We start from the raw sequence: 18,486 nt of genomic DNA, 5'->3' as shown, positions 1-18,486 counted from the left end.
ACAGTTTACAGGGCTCAAAATACTGGGTTTTTGTGCACCCAGGTGCACCCAAAATTGGAGCTGTGCACCCATTTTTTTTCTGTGGGTGCACAGGGTGTACCCAAATATTTTGATAGGCTTATGTATGTTAAGATGTCAGTATACTAAGTAAACACCATATTCTTGACATCTGTGTGTTAGAATGATAATAAAATGACTGTCATATGTAAGAAAGGGGCAGATGTTGTGGCCCCGGGTTCTTATTTGGAATTGCTGCCGAGAGTCTAAGACTGAAGGGAAGAACAACACGCAGAGACACAGGCCATTTTCCGCACACACCCGGACTGCTTGCTGGAGAGCTACATCCTTGTGTCTGCACTCCATGCACGACTCAACCAACTGATCTCTCTCTCCCCTCTACCAGCAAGCTTGTCCTGTTTTATTCATACAAATTCACATATTCATACATACTATAGAGGTGACAATGTTTTTGAAGTTGCTTTGTTGTTCTAGATATCAAAGGCTGGGCGACTACCGTCTATGTGTTAATTCTGTCTATGGCTTTGGTGTGAAACAATTACACCTGGCACAGAGGAGACGAACGTTCATTTCCATACGACACTAATCAAAATGCAAATCTCCACAGCCCTACCAAAGTGATACCAAATAATACACAAAAAGTATAAAACATAGTGAAGTTCATTTCGCCCTACTTACACATAGTAATTCCGATTTCTGAAGAGCTCCGTTCAAAGTACTAATTAGTAATTATAATAAGTAGGTTTGCAATTATGATATTCTGATATTCTACTTTATTTTATGTGGTGCACCCAAAAATATTTTGGTGCATCCAATTTTCTAGTTTGGGTGCACCAGTGCAGCTATTCCCAAAAATGAATTTTGAGCCCTGCAGATGCTCGACATAAACAGGTGTGCGACAGAAATAGGTGCGCGAGAGAGAAGCAGGTGCACAAGAGAGAAATAGGTGCGCAAGAGAGAAACAGGTGCGCAAGAGAGAAGCAGGTGGACAAGGGAGAAGCAGGTGCACAATAGAGAAACAGGTGTGCAAAAGAGAAACAGATGAGCACGAGGGAAACAGGTGCGCAAGAGAGGAACAGATAAACAAGAGAGAAACAGATGCGCAAGAGAGAAACAGGTGCGCAACAGAGAAACAGATGCGCAAGAGAGAAACAGGTGCGCAAGAGGGAAACAGGTGCGCAAGAGAGGAACAGATGCGCAAGAGAGAAACAGATGTGCAAGAGATAAACAGGTGTGCAAGAGAGAAACAGATGCGCAAGAGAGAAACAGGTGCGCAAGAGAAAAACAGGTGCGCAAGAGAGAAACAGATGCGCAAGAGAGAAACAGATGCTTAAGAGAGAAACAGATCCCAAAAGAGAAGCTGTGCTCTTGACAGAAACAGGTGCGCAAGAGAGAAACACATGCGCAAGAGAGAAACAGATGCGCAAGAGAGAAACAGATGGGCAAGAGAGAAACAGATGCGCAAGAGAGAAACAGATGCACAAGAGAGAAACAGATGCGCAAGAGAGAAACAGATGCGCAAGAGAGAAACAGATGCACAAGAGAGAAACAGATGCGCAAGAGAGAAACAGATGCACAAAAGAGAAGCAGGTGCGCAAGGGAGAAACAGGTGCGCAAGAGAGAAACAGATGCGCAAGGGAGAAACAGATGCGCGAGAGAGAAGCAGATGCACAAGAGAGAAACAGATGCGCAAGGGAGAAACAGATGCGCGAGAGAGAAACAGATGCGCAAAAGAGAAGCAGGTGCGCAAAAGAGAAGCAGGTGCGCAAGAGAGAAACAGATAAACAAGAGAGAAACAGATGCGCAAGAGAGAAACAGGTGCGCAAGAGAGAAACAGATGTGCAAGAGAGAAACAGATGCGCAAGAGAGAAACAGATCGCAAAAGAGAAGCAGGTGCGCTGGACAGAAACAGGTGCGCAAGAGAAACAGATGCGCAAGAGAGAAACAGATGGGCAAGAGAGAAACAGATGCGCAAGAGAGAAACAGATGCCAAGAGAGAAACAGTCGCGCAAGAGAGAAACAGGTGCGCAAGAGAGAAACAGGTGCGCAAGAGAGAAACAGATGCCAAGAGAGAAACAGTCGCGCAAGAGAGAAACAGATGCGCAACAGAGAAACAGATGCGCAACAGAGAATCAGATGCGCAACAGAGAAACAGATGCGCAACAGAGAAACAGATGCGCAACAGAGAAACAGATGCGCAAGAGAGAAACAGGTGCGCAAGAGAGAAACAGGTGCGCAAGAGAGAAACAGATGCGCAAGAGAGAAACAGGTGCGCAAGAGAGAAGCAGGTGCGCAAGAGAGGAACAGATGCGCAAGAGAGAAACAGATGCGCAAGAGAGAAGCAGATCAGGGCTCAAAATACTGGGGTTTTGTGCACCCAGGTGCACCCAAAATTGGAGCTGTGCACCCAATTTTTCTGTGGGTGCACTATCTTGATAGGCTTATGTATGAAGTAAACACCATATTTGCACCCATATCTGTGTGTTAGAAAGAGAATAAAATGACTCATAGTACTTCCGATTTCTGAAGAGCTCCGTTCAAATTACTAATTTAGTAGGTTTGCAATTGTGTTATTCTGATATTCTACTTTATTTTATGTGGTTCACCCAAAAATATTTTGGTGCACCCAATTTTCTAGTTTGGGTGCACCAGTGCACCTCTTCCCAAAAATCAATTTCGAGCCCTGGTTTATCTATGTATTGGTGCATCACAGAGAAAGCTGAAAACATTGGTAGCTATAGCAACAGTTGTCCTGACAAAACTCCTGTATGTCTTTATCCTCTTACAGGTTCCCCGAGTGTTCTAGCCTTGGCAACAGAAGGGGACGAGGCAAGGGTTGCCAGGGAAACAGCAGGAATCATCGGTAGCTATGGCAACAGCTTTGTGGAGACGGTCTGCCGGGATGCGTCTGATGGGCACGATGTCGGAAGGGTCAGTAACCATCAGTTAGTCCTGGAATTTTATCTATGAAACTTTAAGTTGACAGTTTTTTCATATTCCCCTGGATATCTAGGTCAGAAGTTAATCCAGCTGCTGATTATATTTACCTTCACAGAAGGGAAACGGTTTGTTTTTGCTCCCCTCTTTTTCTTCCTCGTCTTCTCAAAACAAATCTGGTCAATGACTTGGACCAGACGGCCATCACCATGATTACCGGTAAAGTAGCAGACACCCTGTGGTGTAGAACTACATTGTGTAGCACTCGTGGCAAGGCTGCAGGAGCTGGTCCCCATAGATATGTATACATGTAGGTTTGAGTAAGAATAAACAGAACCGAAATTTGTTAGGCAGGACCATGTGAAGGTACATGTGTACAGATTATGTATTTGCCGGCAAGTGTTGCATTTCTAGTTTCTGTTTGTCTCCCTCAAGTTGGACCTAAATGTTCTATACTGGTACCCACCCATACATGTACATGTAAGTAGAAAAAGTTCTGTGTACTCCCCAGATGTTAGCCTTCTCCACACTAGACTCCATGGTTCAGCTGGACCTGAATGTTCTATACTGGTACCCACCCATAGTAAGCAATGTTCTATACTGGTACCCACCCATAGTAACCAATGTTCTGTGTACTCCCCAGATGTTAGCCTTCTCCACACTAGACTCCATGGTGCAGCTGGACCTGAATGTTCTATACTGATACCCACCCATAGTAACCAATGTTCTATACTGGTACCCACCCATAGTAACCAATGTTCTGTGTACTCCCCAGATGTTAGCCTTCTCCACACTAGACTCCATGGTGCAGCTGGACCTGAATCAGTGAATGTTCTATACTGGTACCCACCCATAGTAACCAGTGTTGTGTGTACTCCCCAGATGCTGGCCTTCTCCACACTAGACTATATGGTGCAGCTAGACCGTACCCAGCAGCTGTTGACGTTCCTCGTGAACAAGGGTTACCTGCGTGTGTTCGTGGACAGCCTGGTACCCACCCATAGTAACCAATGTTCTATACTGGTACCCACCCATAGTAACCAATGTTGTATGTACTCCCCAGATGCTGGCCTTCTCCACACTAGACTCTATGGTTCAGCTGGACCTGAATGTTCTATACTGGTACCCACCCATAGTAACCAATGTTCTATACTGGTACCCACCCATAGTAACCAATGTTCTATACTGGTACCCAGCCATAGTAACCAATGTTCTATGTACTCCCCAGATGTTAGCCTTCTCCACTCTAGACTCCATGGTACAGCTAGACCGTACCCAGCAGCTGTTGACATTCCTGGTGAACAAGGGTTACCTGGGACAGCCTGGTAGCCACCCATACATGTACATGTAGTAACCAATGTTCTGTGTACTCCCCAGATGTTAGCCTTCTCCACTCTAGACTCCATGGTACAGCTTGACCGTACCCAGCAGTTGCTGACATTCCTTGTGAACAAGGGTTACCTGCGCATGTTCGTGGACAGCCTGGTACGAGAGGACGAGCTCCTACAGAGCATGCTCAGTCCGTCTCCTCAGCCGCTCAGAGCTCTGTACCTGTACGAGTCAAAAATGGTCAGTACTGATTTTGCCAGCATGAAAGCTCATCTGTGTTGATGTAGTACATTTTGAAGATTTTCCACTGTCTTACAGCACAAAAATTAGCTTACCTCGAATTTTCGGTCGCACTTCTGCGCTTTCATCATCTTGGACAAAGTACAAATATTGGACACCGAACCGGATTACTTTGCGAGGGGGGTAAAGGAGGCCATCTAGATTAGAGCACATCAGCCGACACTCAACAGAGACGGGGGCCGATATCGTCTGCCAGGCATTTATGATTCGTTACTCGAATCACGTGTCTCTAAGTCACGTGATCACAGTAACTGAATCGTCACTCCTGAAGAAGGTCGACGGAAGTGCGACCGAAAATTCGAGGTAAGCTAATTTTGGTGTTGTAAGAGAGTGGAAAATCTTCAATAAGTACTGATTTTGCTTGACTGTTTCTTTGTTTGTTTCTTCTAAACCGGTGCGATGGCCGAGTGGGTAGAGTGTTCGCCTTGCATTCGGTAGGTCGGGAGTTCAATCCCCGGCCGGCTTTCTCTGCTTAGCACTCAGCATTCGGGAAAGAGTATGGAAGTTGAACACACACCTCTACCAGTGGACTAGCCCCGTGCTGTAGTGATTGCGTTGTGTGGCCCTAGGCTAAGGAAACAGAGATGGGCGCAGCCCTATGCGCCATCATGCGCGGGAAGGGTTTAACTTTCTTCTAAAAGGCGGTGTTTACTTGAAGGTAGAGTAACAGCTTTTGAAATAAGATACAAGATATCCTATCCAGTTGCAAAAGTTCCATTAATTTTGTTGATTTCCTAGGCATTGCCCATACCCTTGAAATTGTAACTGCTATCCAGCTCAAAATGGTCTTCTTCTTTGTTTTCCAGGCTTTACTGTCTAGGTTAGCACAGACCCCGGCTGGCTCCCAAGCTCTTCTCCAGGAAGGAGTGCTGGTCAGGCTGTCAGAGTGCCAGTTCCTGGACATGAGACCAGAGAATGCCGGCAGGTTGGAACTATAGCACACTTCTATGAAAATACAGTAATGGGTGTAATGTTCCTGCTTGAGCGTACAATATTGAAGTCCCTAACTTTTAAGGTCTCTAGAAGTAACTTTGACCTTATTCAAGTCACTGTTTAATTTTTACACAAGAGGATATTTACCTTTGCCATAGGTGAGTGAGGTAACATAGAAGCATTTATGAGGAGATACTTTTAGACATCTTTCACTCTCTTCTGAAGTCTTTAAGGACAGGTCCTGTGTAGTTGGTGTTTCATCTAGATAGAGATTTACAGGATAAGTCAGGTAATCAGATGAAGATGTGCTTATTTTCATTACCTTGTGTTGTGTCTTCTGTTCTGCTCTGTTTGTGCTATGTTTGAAAAAGAGATAATCTTTTCATTCGGTTGGCAAATCACTGTATAACCTATAACCTGTGTAATGGTACCTTCATGAACACCAAACTTGTGTTTCTTTTGTCTCCCTACCAGTGTACCAGGCAGTGGTGAGGCCATGGCAGTGTCGTACGAGGGGTTTGTCCCCACGGTATCAGACAGGTACAGACAGATGCTCCTGCCTGCTCTCAAGCTGTGCCTGGCTATCATGACATCACTCGGACCTCAGCACAGAGATGCCACCAACCAGGTAGGGCTTTCCTACAGCTTACAGTGGGATGCATGGCAATGGATGACATCTGTGAGAAGTTTCAGCAGAAGTTTCAAGAAGAACAGGAAATCAAATTGAAACTTTACAAGTTCCATGAAGGTTTCTGTCCCATTTGTGTCAGTAAGAGGAACCGGTCTATGTTTGGTGTGCCGGAAAACTTATAAGCTTACTTCTGGTAAGATACAAGAAAAGGAACTATGGCTTCTATTGAAGCAACAACAGAGAAGGAGCTGAACTTTTGACTCTCTGTTCCAGAAACACTAGATCACTTGTCTAGTTCCCTTGTGAATAAGCTACATCCTGACTTGTTTTTGCACCATACAAAACAGATGCCATAGTGATTGGATTCCAGTTTGTTGACAAGTACAAGTTTGTACACCCCTACTTAAGCAGCTTTTTCAGAAATGTTTCTTGTTTTGCAGGTGCTTCAGTTCATCCTGTCTCACATGGATGTATTTCATGCCGTGTTGAGGGAACAGAGGAGTGGCCTCACCCTCCCCTCACTACAGGAACTTGCTCTGACCACGGGGGTCCTCACACAGTGCCTCGGAGAAGGTATGTTTTACAGTTTTAAGAAGGGTATGTTTTATTTCGGTATATGCATGATGACCCGTTGGTTGGTCGGTTCCCACATAGAGTTGAGGGAACAACAAAGTACTCTAAGCACAGCATCTTGGAGTAGGTAGTGTATGTGTGTTATTTTGTTTATGCTGGGGAGGATGTGTTTTCATGAAAATTTGCTGGTTGACTTTTTTGCTGATTTTATAGAAAATGTGTACTTCAATCCATACTTTTGATTGCTTGCTCAACAAGACAATCAGAGATACACACAATGACTCTCAGAAAATTCTTCAGCTTAAGTAACACCACTTACTGTGGCAGGAACTTCCCAGTCCCACTCAGTTACATTGCCAGAATATAGAAATCTTTATTGACACGACAAAAGTAAGCCACTTTCGTAAGGTCTACATGTATAACAACTACAGTACAGCTAAACAGACATATATGGATATCTATAGGTATGAATATATTACCAGTCCTTAATGATGTTGCAGGTGGTGTTTTCACCAACCCCAGTCTGCAGGAAGACTCGGCAGGTGCGCAGGTGCAGAGCCACCTGTCTCGGATCCACCGGCAGGTGCTCACCCTGCTGCCTCAGTACTGCAGCAACCAGGTGGGTTGGTTTGTTTATTTGTATTGTACATGTATACCTGGTCTATAAATCACCTCATGTCATAACACACAAGGTTTATACTGAAGAATACAGGCTGCATATCCAAACAGATTTATTTAATCCACTCATTGTCACACCTGGGAGGACTCTTATTCTTTTCAATAGGTGTGTTGTGTTCTTAAATGTGCTCCTGTAATGAAAAAGGGCTTTGTTTGAAAGTACATTAGAAAGTCATTGAGTTCTAAGTCTACAATGGCTCCAAAGGTGGACTAAATTTCTGGCAGATACATTGTACTAGCAAGTGGGTGTTTTCCCTTGATGCAGAAGTTACAGGAACTAACTTAAGATGTTGTCTTGTACAGGGTCTAAGAAAGCAGCTGAGGAGTCTTGAGGAATCGGTGGGCCCTGAGGGCAGGAGTAACAAGGAAGACATCCGGCTGGCTCTGTTACAGATTATGGGAAACCTGATAGCCTACTGTAGAGCTGTGGTGGCTCGGTCAGGTAAGCCATTCACCTATATTGGGCCATATTGGTTTGATTATATGGATGACATCCCCAGCAATTTTGGGCCGTTTTGAAGATAAAAAATAGTTTTCAACCATATAGCTGCAATATGAGCAAATATATGCCGTAGATTGCAAAAAATGTCATAGAATGCCAAAGTCAATTCCAAGGTCAAAGAAGAGGATGTGAACGAAAAAAAAATTAAGAATCTGTTGCTCTGTATACTAAACCCTGTGTGCTCAGTGATTCGTTCAACCTTTCTGACCATCTTTCATAATGAAAACAATTTTTTTTTTGGCCAAACTTTTTTTATCCACACACTCGCATCAGTTCTGGGATTCCTAGAGGATGTCATCCATATAATCAAATCAACATGGCCTTACTTTCCCAACAAACTGTTACAATAGACTTGACACTATTTAGTTAGTAAAGCTTGCTACTATTTTCCAGACATTGTTTACTATTATCTTCATTCAAATCCAACAAATATCAGATTTCAGTCTGACAGTAAAGTGAACTTCTGCTTGTGCCTTTTCCAGGCCCCACAGCCCAGCAGTGCCAGCTGCTGTTCACACCCAGTCTACAGGACGCTACAACCAGGGACATCTACTCTGCACAAGGTGACCACAAAGAATTCCTAGGATTTTAGTATACTTTCTAAAATGCACAGTATAATAGATCTGCTCACTAGGCGAACAGATGAGATTCCAATCACTCCTAGTACTACGTAGTAGAATTTCTAATTCTCATGGTTTTCAATCTCTACTGTGACATGTATGTGTCACTGAGTATTATTACCATGCGCTATAGTTGCACTCATTTGTATGGATGGTAGTCAGTGTTTGGTTGTCGCAAAATCTTGCTTGCTTTCCGTGACAGTCACTGAAAATAACTGAGATTTTTGTACAACAAGAGTAATACAAAACTGACCTTCATTAATTGGCACATTATTACAGGTTATGATTTCTAAACATCTTGTCTTTGTTTTAAGACATCCGTGGTTCTGTGACCTCTATGCGACCTCCAGGGCTGGGTGTGATTGTTCAGCACGTGAAACAGGCCACTGATGACTTCATGGCGGCATTCGAGTCCCACGGACAACTCCAGAACAAGGTCAACAACGTGTCCGAACTCAGCAGCGAGGAGCTCAAAGAGGTGGGTTGAGAAATGTTACTTCGGTCTTGTGTCTTGTAGAAAACTTCGACGTCTTGACTTTGTTAAGTTCACTTCTAAAGAAGAAGAAACACTGATCACTTCTAGTATGAAAAGAGACATAGATATTTTGGAAAATCAATGGTAACAACATGTAAGATGTTTAAGAGCAAATGTCTGTAAGGATCAAACAATTTTTGGGTTGGCAGGGGTCAAAAAATAGATTTGGCTCATATTTTGCACAGTGATAGTACTTGGTCCACAACCCCTCAAAATAGCTTTCTTTTAGATCAAAACTCCTTGTTGCCATGGTAACGGGCAAACAAAGTTTTCTGGCCAATTTCCCCAATTTTCGCATCTCAAAAACACAGAAATTAGCATATTTTATGGCACTGTCTCGGCAACACCTTTAAACCTATCATCAAAACAAAACAAGATCTAAATAGACCAACATTTTGGCTTTATAAACATTGTTGTGAAATTTCCAAAGACGTACATTTTAGTTCTTGGGCAGCCTGAAAACAATGCGATGTTTCAAGCTTCAATAAAATCTGATTTTTGGCCCAACTTTGTAACGCTATAAGTGCCGCTCTGGTACTTTTTTCGGCTTGAAATTTGTACCATATATAGATCATTAGAATATCTATCAAATGCATTGTTGCAAAGTTTGGTAACTTGTTTGGTTGTTACGTGACTGTCCCTTAAAGTAGGCCAGTTTTTGTGTTTGGTGAAAATTGTGAACTTTAGCCATGTTCAAACTACGCTACATGACGAAGTAAAATATATTTCTACATCAACTTCTTATCAAAGGTGGATCTATGTCTTGCCTATCAAATAAATGCTTGTAGAGTTTCGGATCATGACGTTCAGTCACGTGGTTGTCCCTGAAAGTAGGCCATTTTTTTTGCATTTGACGAAAATTGTGAATTTTAGCCATGTTCAAAGTACGCTACGTGACAAAGTAAACAAGAATTCTTATTCAACTTCTAGTCAAATGTACATCTATGTATTGTCTATCAAATGAATGCTTGTAGCGTTTCGAGTCATGACGTAAAGTCACGTAGTTGTCACTGAAAGTAGGCCATTTTTTAGCCATGTTCAACGTACGCTACATTACGAAGCAAAATAAAATTATGATTCAACTTCCTGTCAAAGGTAAATCTATGTACTTCCTATCAAAGGAATACTTGTAAAAAATTAGATCATGAAGTAAAGTCACGTGGTTGTCCTTGAAAGTAGGCCACTTTTTTCATCGGACGAAAATTGTGAATTTTCAAAGTACGCTACGTGTACCCTGGTATCCAGCCGTATTTTAGTTCCCGAGTCTCTTTTGACCTCTTCGCAGATACATATTTCACTCGCGATCGTTTTTATTGAAATGTAAAAATGGCCTTATTGACTACATCATTAAGGTATAAGAGGATGTCCCTAGGGACACTTAAAAAGTGGACAGCTTTTTTACACCAGGTCAAATAGAAAGCATGGAAAGCATCCAACAATTGTAACGTTTGTTACAGTCATTTCTGTACAACATTTTGTAAGCAAGGTGGGATACAAATGGCAGTCAACAACCATTCCTTGTTACTTTAGAAAGCCAGAAAAACTGTGCAGTGTCACAAAAACGGTCATTTCTTGTCTTATGCGTGGATAATATAACCGTGGCAACCACCAAACTGGTGGTGGTAACGTTTGTTACCGAATTTGGCAACAGGAATAACCCAGCTCACACAGCCTCCAAGATCAGTGACAGGAGCGATCTGGCGTGTTCGGGCAAAGGGCCTGCTCAGCTGGTTTCACCTACTGAACAATCATTCTGGGAACTGAATTGTTACATCTTTGGCTACTTTTTGAATTCTTCGTGTTCTCAGGCGACAGCCATTTTATTTAGGGGGTGAAATTCCACTAAGATAATCTTCCAAGCCATCAACCAAAATGAATCTTTTGTAAAACATTCCAGCGATTGTGGAAAAATGAAGGAACCTGTGATTTTGTCTAAAATTTGCTGCATATCAAGTCGCAAAAGCAGGCGACAGCATTTTTTACATCTAAATGAGAACTAGCCATTTGCGAGGAGGACAGAAGAGACTCGGGAGCTATAATATGGCTGGATACCAGGCTACGCTACGTGACGAAATTAAGAAGAATTCTGATTGAACTTCTGGTCAAATGTACATCTTTGTATTCTTTAATTTTCTTTCTTCGAATAAATGCTTGTAGAGCTTCGGGTCATGATATTTAGTCACATGGTTGTTCCTGAAGCCAGGTCACTTTTTGTGCTCGACAAAAATTGTGAATTTTAGCCATGTTCAAAGTACACTACGTGACAAAGTAAATTAGGATTCTAACTCAACTCCTTCTTAAGGTTAGCATTGTTGCCTATCAACTAGATGCTTGTAGAGTTTTTGGGAGTGACGTTTAGTCCCAGGAAGTCTCTTAAAGCAGACCATATTTAGACATGGTGTATCAACATTAAGTGGGACCGCGTGGCACGATCGGGAGCGCGTTGGTCTCAGGCCCGAGAGGTCCCGGGTTCAAATCCGCTTGCCGTGTCACCGATCTTGTGCCCTTGGGAAAGGCACTTTACACGACTTTCCTCACCTAACTCAGGTGTAAATGAGTACGTAGCTGCGGCTAGTGGCAGTGACAGGCCTTTGTTGTGGTGACAGGCCATAGGGGCATGTTCGGGCATGACGCACCCGCCATGACACACGAGTCAGGAGGAACCCCTTGCATCCTTGGTCGGAAGTCCTCCTAGGAGACGGAAACTCCAAATAATAAACCTGCATCTGCTGGGGCCGTCTTACGTGGCAAAACAGTTCTGTCCCTGTAGGACTTAGTGCGCCAGTAGACGAGAGGGTGGAGAAGGAAGTGCACACCCCTCCTTCACCTTAAAAAAAAGTCACGTGCAGGCCAGGCAGACTGGTCGTCTAATCAACCTGTCTGCCTACCATTGATCTTCGGATACGAAGAAACAGCCCATCACCATCATCAACATTGTGAATGTTGATACACAATGAACTTTTGTTCCCGTGTTAGTGTTCCTTTTGATACGCATTATAGAACATAGTTGAATTTAAAACATCTTAATTGCTTTATTACAAATTGATATTTACAATTATAACAGAGTCATTGCTTAAGTTATCTTTAATTTAACACTGTAAGCCCATTATCAGTCATTGTAGTACCAATATGATATGCATTGGACATTGACAATGTTAAAAGAAAGAAACTGTTCAAGAGGCATCTTCTCCAAAGTAACAGAACCTCCTAACAGCATTTAGCTAACTATCTGCCCTACTTTAGGGAGCAGCTGCACCACAAAGAAAGACGACCCCAAGCCTTACTAACACTCATTCAACAGACAATGTTAAGGGCTTCACATATTCAGAGTCAGTGCCAGTAAAGTATTTCAGTTCCCCAATTCGACGGATTTAACTACAGCCCTAAATGGCGATTTCTGGCCAAAAGCAAAATTTGACCTACATTCAGGGACAACCACGTGACTAAACGTTATGACTCGAAACTCTGCAAGCATTCATCTGATAGACAATACCTAGATGTACATTTGACTTGAAGTTGAATAAGAATTCTTGTTCACTTTGACACCTAGCGTACTTTGACCAAGGCTAAAATTCACAATTTTCGCCAAATGCAAAAAATTGCCTACTTTTAGGGACAACCACGTGACTAAACGTCATGATCCGAAACTTTGCAAGCATTCATTTGATAGACAACACATAGATGTACATTTGACTAGAAGTTGAATAAGAATCCTTGTAGGCTTCGTCACGCAGCGTACATTAAACATGGCTAAAATTCACAATTTTCGTCAAATGCAAAAAAATGGCCTACTTTCAGGGACAACCACGTGACTGAACGTCATGACCCGAAACTCTACAAGCATTTATTTGATAGGCAATACATAGATCCACCTTTGATAAGAAGTTGATGTAGAAATATATTTTACTTCGTCATGTAGCGTACTTTGAACATGGCTAAAGTTCACAATTTTCACCAAACACAAAAAATGGCCTACTTTAAGGGACAGTCACGTGACAACCAAACAAGTTACCAAACTTTACAACAATGCATTTGATAGATATTCTAATGATCTATATATGGTACAAATTTCAAGCCGAAAAAAGTACCAGAGCGGCACTTACAGCGTTACAAAGTTGGGCCAAAAATCAGATTTTTTTAAAGCTTGAAACATCGCATTGTTTTCAGGCTGCCCAAGATCTAAAATGTACGTCTTTGGAAATTTCACAACAATGTTTATAAAGCCAAAATGTTGGTCTATTTAGATCTTGTTTTGTTTTGATGATAGGTTTAAAGGTGTTGCCGACACAGTGCCGTAAAATTTGCTGATTTCTGTGTTTTTGAGATGCGAAAATTGGGGAAATTGGCCAGAAAACTTTGGTTGCCCGTTACCATGGCAACAAGGAGTTTTGATCTAAAAGAGAGCTATTTTGAGGGGTTGTGGACCAAGTACTATCACTGTGCAAAATATGAGCCAAATCTATTTTTTGACCCCTGCCACCATTGTTTGATCCTTACAGACATTTGCTCTTAAGATCAAAAGTGATAACAGATGTCATTGAAGAGAGGTGATACAGAGTGAAAGTTAACAGTTAACTGTAGATTCGTATTAATCAGTACATACTACATACATAGTAATCTTGAAACTTGGAAAATGACATTTACTTGTGGAGGCATAAGGTATGGACCTCAAGTCATGACGTTGAGTGGCCAGGCTAGTGCACACAAGATTTCTGACATTCCTGGCTAGATATTACATGTATGTCCTTAGGGAAGAGGTAAAAGGTAGTGGAAGGAGAGGGATGGGTTTGGCTTCCAATAACATTCCCTAGACACAGTGGATAACAACCCACTGCCCCTACAGCTTGAAAAATACTATGGGAGTACCTTTAAGCTATACAGTATGCCGCAGCAGATTGTGCCAATTTAAGACAAAGATGTCACCTGATGACATAAACCCTGAAGTGAATGATTGACACCTGTCTGTTCCAGCTCTGCCCGGTGGGTGCAGCTGCGGAGAAGATGTCGACTCACCAGCGGCAGCAGCTGGCTCACAAGCGGCTGACTCAGATGGTGTGCTTCAGGACACAGGAGATGGCTCTGTGTGCATGTATCCTTTATGTACAGTTGTACAGGCTTTCAGAAGATTGATACTGTAACAGTGTAAGATATGCAGCAAGAAGGTCCATGGGAAGGCAGAATGTACAGGGTTGGACAAGTCCACTAGTCCGATTGTCCTGGGCAAGTGAAAGTGCTGATCGGGCAAGCACATGTCCTACACCACTTGTCTGATCAGGCAAGTAAGATTTTCTAATGAGTGAGATTTTGATTCTAGTCACTTTTCACAGTCATGGCATCAAGGCTTCAAGCATTGGTCAACTCAGAAAAATAGAGCTAATAATATAAGAATTCCATTGCTGGAAGTGAAAATACGTAGAAAAATGTCATTTACATCTCGGGCAAGTGAAAAGTTGGTTCGGGCAAGTAGATTTTTTATGTGCTTGCCCGATAGGACAAGTGGATTTTAGAAAACTTGTCCAACCCTGATGTACAGTAGAACTGGAAAAAAATGTTTGAGACAAAGAAGCTACCAGACAGAAAAGCAGAACAATGAAAGGAACTGTATAGTGATGATGATGCATTTTTACTAACGGGCCATCCTGCACATTACAATAGTAGACATTTTGCTTGATTTTTTCAACAGCAAATATGTAGCTTTCCTTTCTTTCTAGCATTGTGTCCATGTAGATTTTAATGATGATTTATAGAATTTTGTCTCAATGTATGGCTATGTGATGATGATGATGATGAAGTCCTTAACACATGGTGTCCAGATGATGTAGAGAATTGCCTGTTTCTTCTGTGGCGCCACCTAGAGTACTACCTGCTGCACTGCACCCCTGCAGACCCCACCACTGCCATGTTCTCCCTGTCCAGACCTCAGGGCCAGAAACTCAGGAGGCTACAAGGTATGAACATTGATTCTATTATCTCTGCACCTTTGCATACTAGGTCCATACAAATTAGATATGTTGGCTGTCTAGAAGATTAACATGAAACTAGAGAGTTTGGGGAAAGTCTGGACATGGACATGTACTTTGTAACTTGGCATACATAGTTTCAGGAAATTAATAATCAGATTCCTTTGTTTTTGTCTTTTCTTTTCATAGCAGTTTTAGTATAATTCCCCCCCCCCCCTCAAAAAAACAATTGCAATACTGTAAATCTTGATATGTTTGCTGTAGAGGTTTGCACTTTTCACAGTGACACTACTACACCTTGATATTAAGAAAGCATACTTTTTCTATTGACAAGTTTTGACAGTGTGATACGAAGGGTTATTCATTCTGTGAACAAGGTCAACGGAGTTCTTCCGAAAATTTAGAGAGATAAGTCCCTATAGACTGTTAATTTCCTATTATGTTGGATGTAAAGTGTTAGTGTTTTTATATTGTGTGATACGATGGTACATTTTTAGTTCTTTTCTTCCTCTCCCAGACACCCCCGGAAAGTCGCCCTTCTCTAACGGTTTGACACCAGGAGATGACAGGAGGGACCTCATGTCACTGGAGGGGGTCAGTAAAGATGACATCGATCAGGTAAGTTTTCGCTGGACGTTTACATCTTCGTGTTCTCTCGCGAGAACTGAGACTAGGTCATTCCCCATGACGAAGATGTGCTGGTAGACATCGAAAATTTGGGAGGTATGTACTGTACCTTTACAAAACAGTAATTGATTGAAGAAATTGTTGTAACTGTATGCATACGTGGCTGATGAACCTCTTCAACGTTTACATCTTCGTTTTGCAAAAGAAGGAAGAAGGATGAAGAGACACTTTTTACACAACCATTACTTTATTCTCACTAACGTTTTGGTGACTGTTTGTCACCTTCTTCATCAGGGTAAATTCTGAAGAAGGTGAGAATAAAGTGATAGTTGTGTAAAAAGAGTCTCTTTATTCAGTGAGGTACCAGCCTGATGAAACTATTCACAGAAGGAAGACAGAAAATTTGCAGGGTACATTAATACTTTAGCCTAACAGATAACCATGGTGACACTAATGTTCCTGATTTCTCATGATTTTTCTGATGTTCTTACAGCTGAAGACAGATGTGATTTCCTGCCTGACAGAGCCTCTCTTCAGGAAGCTACAGGATATAGAAAAGGTGAGAACACATCTTTGTACCATTGGGCTGGGTAGTGAGAACCAAAACTTCAAAAACTTTGTCTGTCTTTAAGTAGCTTAATATAAATATATATATAGTTTATGAAATGTAAAAAATGTAGCCATTTGAATTTTCTTGTAAGAAACCTGATTATTCCTTACCAACATTTCAATAGCCGCAAACATACTCAAGCCTAAACCCTAACCGGAACATTCTTCATGTCTTGTAGACAAGAATATCCCATGATCTTCCAACCTCATGAAACTATACACAAATGGTGTATTTGAAATGCCATAGAAGGAAGATGAACTCTTTGTATTAACAGTAATTTTCACCTGGTATGTAACGTTAGTTCACCTTTATCAATGGGGTAACCTATATCCTTTGTTTAAAAAAACGGTATATAAGGATATAGAGTCAACCGATTAGCCTGGTATCCAGCCGTTAATATAGCTCCCGAGTCTCTTCTCTCCTCTTCGCAATTACGTAATCGCGAAGAGGAGAGAAGAGACACGGGAGCTATATTACGGCTGGATACCAGGCTATCAACCGACGGCAGTTTCAAACTGCAATGTTTTCAAGAAAATTTTTTGAAAATAATGCAGTTTAATCAAACAATGGATATAGGTTACCCCACAGAAAAAGGTGAAGAAGTGTTACATTTGCATCACAATCATGCTGTTTGTGTTTCAGAATTACACCAAGTCACGTACGAGATACGGATTTATGGAGGCGATGGTCCGACGAATCAGAAGGCTTCTAAAGCTTCACACCAGGGTCTGACCCCTTCTGTAGTAATGCTCATAGCAGGGCTTGAAATACTTTTTTCTGCATACCTGTGCTGGTGCAGGTTACGTTGAAAATTACCTGCACCAGACAAACTTTACCTGCACCACTCTAAATTTAGGAAGTATGGATCATACTAAAATTGTTTAGGAACCATTGCTATTTTTTTTTCTTTTATACTTAATAGGTAGTGACATTCAATGCAGCTAATAACAATCCACATACACCTACATCATCAGACATTCATGTCTAAAACCCAGTACATGGACCAGTGCAGGTTAGGTGCAGGTAGACACCAGAAATACCTGCACAGCTCCAATTTTACCTGCACTAACCTGCATATGCAGGTGGTATTTCAAGCCCTGACTCAGCAATGATTCAACGTGGAGAAAACAGGAGAAAACACTTTTTCATTAGGGTAATTTAGGATGCAACATGTTTACTTTAGTGTATCATCAAGAAAAACAGAAAATTTGTTGTATTTTTGATGGATATAAATTAAGAAATAGTGATGATCAGGCATGTAAAAGATGCCCTGCAAATAGGGTTAAACCTAAACCAGTACTAGTGACCACCTCTGCATTGTGGCCATTTTTGTGGTCCAGTAGTTTATTTTCCTATTTACCGAGGCAGTACACACCCTGTCCATAGTGACCACCTGTCTACTGTGATTGTTTTCGTCAAGTCCCTTGGTGGTCATTATAGACAGGTTAGGCTGTAATGTTGCCATCCTTCATGATCAGCTTTGTCAGACTATTTCCTGCAACTGCAACTATAGATTCATACTTATTGTGTATCATGGATGAATAGTTACTTATTTTGCTCAATTATGTTTCAAATCATAGGCACATTCTAACAATGACAAATGTTTTTAGGCATGAGCAGTAACTTTGCTTTGTAAAGGTAGAATGCCATTACCAAATAATACAAAAATATGCTTATCAAGTACTTGATGTTTATGATTAAACCCTAAGTGTCATACTGTATTACTGTGCTATTGCTTAACACCACAGATGTAAATACATTTTGTACTATCCAGTGAAGACTTAGTTCTGTGCTTTATGTAACTGTACGAAAATGGTGGAAGGAAATGTCATATTTCTTCATTGCAGGCCTTACAGAAATAAGTGTCAGATTTTTTGTCAAAATAAAAATACATTCCTCTTCATGATGCTCAATACTAGTTTCCATCGCAGAAATGTGTCAATGACATGTACATGAAGTGATAGTAGTAGGGTTTACATGCATAGGGTTTACATGCTTGTAAACTGTATTGTAAAAATAGTTAGCTAGGTAGCAGCCTATCTTTCGATTTGGTAAAGGACCTTGGAAAAGATATTGGGTCTTTTGTTCCCAAGAATCCTGTACCTTTCATCCTACTACGCAGGGACATCCAACAGCCAAACTGCCTGTGACGGTTGGAAGAGCAGGGCACATCCAGACAGGCAGTTTGGCTGTTGGGTGTCCCTGCGTAGGAGGATGGTACCTTTAAATGCCA

The 18,486-nt window shown here is 41.7% G+C and overlaps 1 protein-coding gene across 1 annotated transcript in view; it reads left to right on the top strand.

Annotated features, from left to right (window-relative positions):
- The window catches only part of LOC118407157 (nuclear pore complex protein Nup205-like), a 49,608-nt gene extending 31,448 nt beyond the window's left edge, over window positions 1-18,160 (top strand). The window contains exons 28-41 of the mRNA XM_035807575.1: window positions 2,807-2,949; window positions 4,333-4,524; window positions 5,391-5,509; window positions 5,992-6,145; window positions 6,589-6,721; window positions 7,222-7,340; window positions 7,703-7,841; window positions 8,384-8,464; window positions 8,836-8,999; window positions 14,028-14,145; window positions 14,870-15,004; window positions 15,534-15,634; window positions 16,137-16,202; window positions 16,896-18,160. Coding sequence (XP_035663468.1) covers window positions 2,807-2,949; window positions 4,333-4,524; window positions 5,391-5,509; window positions 5,992-6,145; window positions 6,589-6,721; window positions 7,222-7,340; window positions 7,703-7,841; window positions 8,384-8,464; window positions 8,836-8,999; window positions 14,028-14,145; window positions 14,870-15,004; window positions 15,534-15,634; window positions 16,137-16,202; window positions 16,896-16,985 — 1,754 coding nt within the window. The 3' untranslated portion in view covers window positions 16,986-18,160. The remainder of the gene's footprint in view (window positions 1-2,806; window positions 2,950-4,332; window positions 4,525-5,390; window positions 5,510-5,991; window positions 6,146-6,588; window positions 6,722-7,221; window positions 7,341-7,702; window positions 7,842-8,383; window positions 8,465-8,835; window positions 9,000-14,027; window positions 14,146-14,869; window positions 15,005-15,533; window positions 15,635-16,136; window positions 16,203-16,895) is intronic.
- Window positions 18,161-18,486: the final 326 nt, after the last annotated feature.

The sequence above is a fragment of the Branchiostoma floridae genome, chromosome 19 (genome assembly GCF_000003815.2).
Source record: "Branchiostoma floridae strain S238N-H82 chromosome 19, Bfl_VNyyK, whole genome shotgun sequence".
In the NCBI taxonomy this organism is placed as follows: Eukaryota; Metazoa; Chordata; class Leptocardii; order Amphioxiformes; family Branchiostomatidae; genus Branchiostoma; species Branchiostoma floridae.
This window is presented reverse-complemented; position numbering and strand designations above follow the sequence as displayed.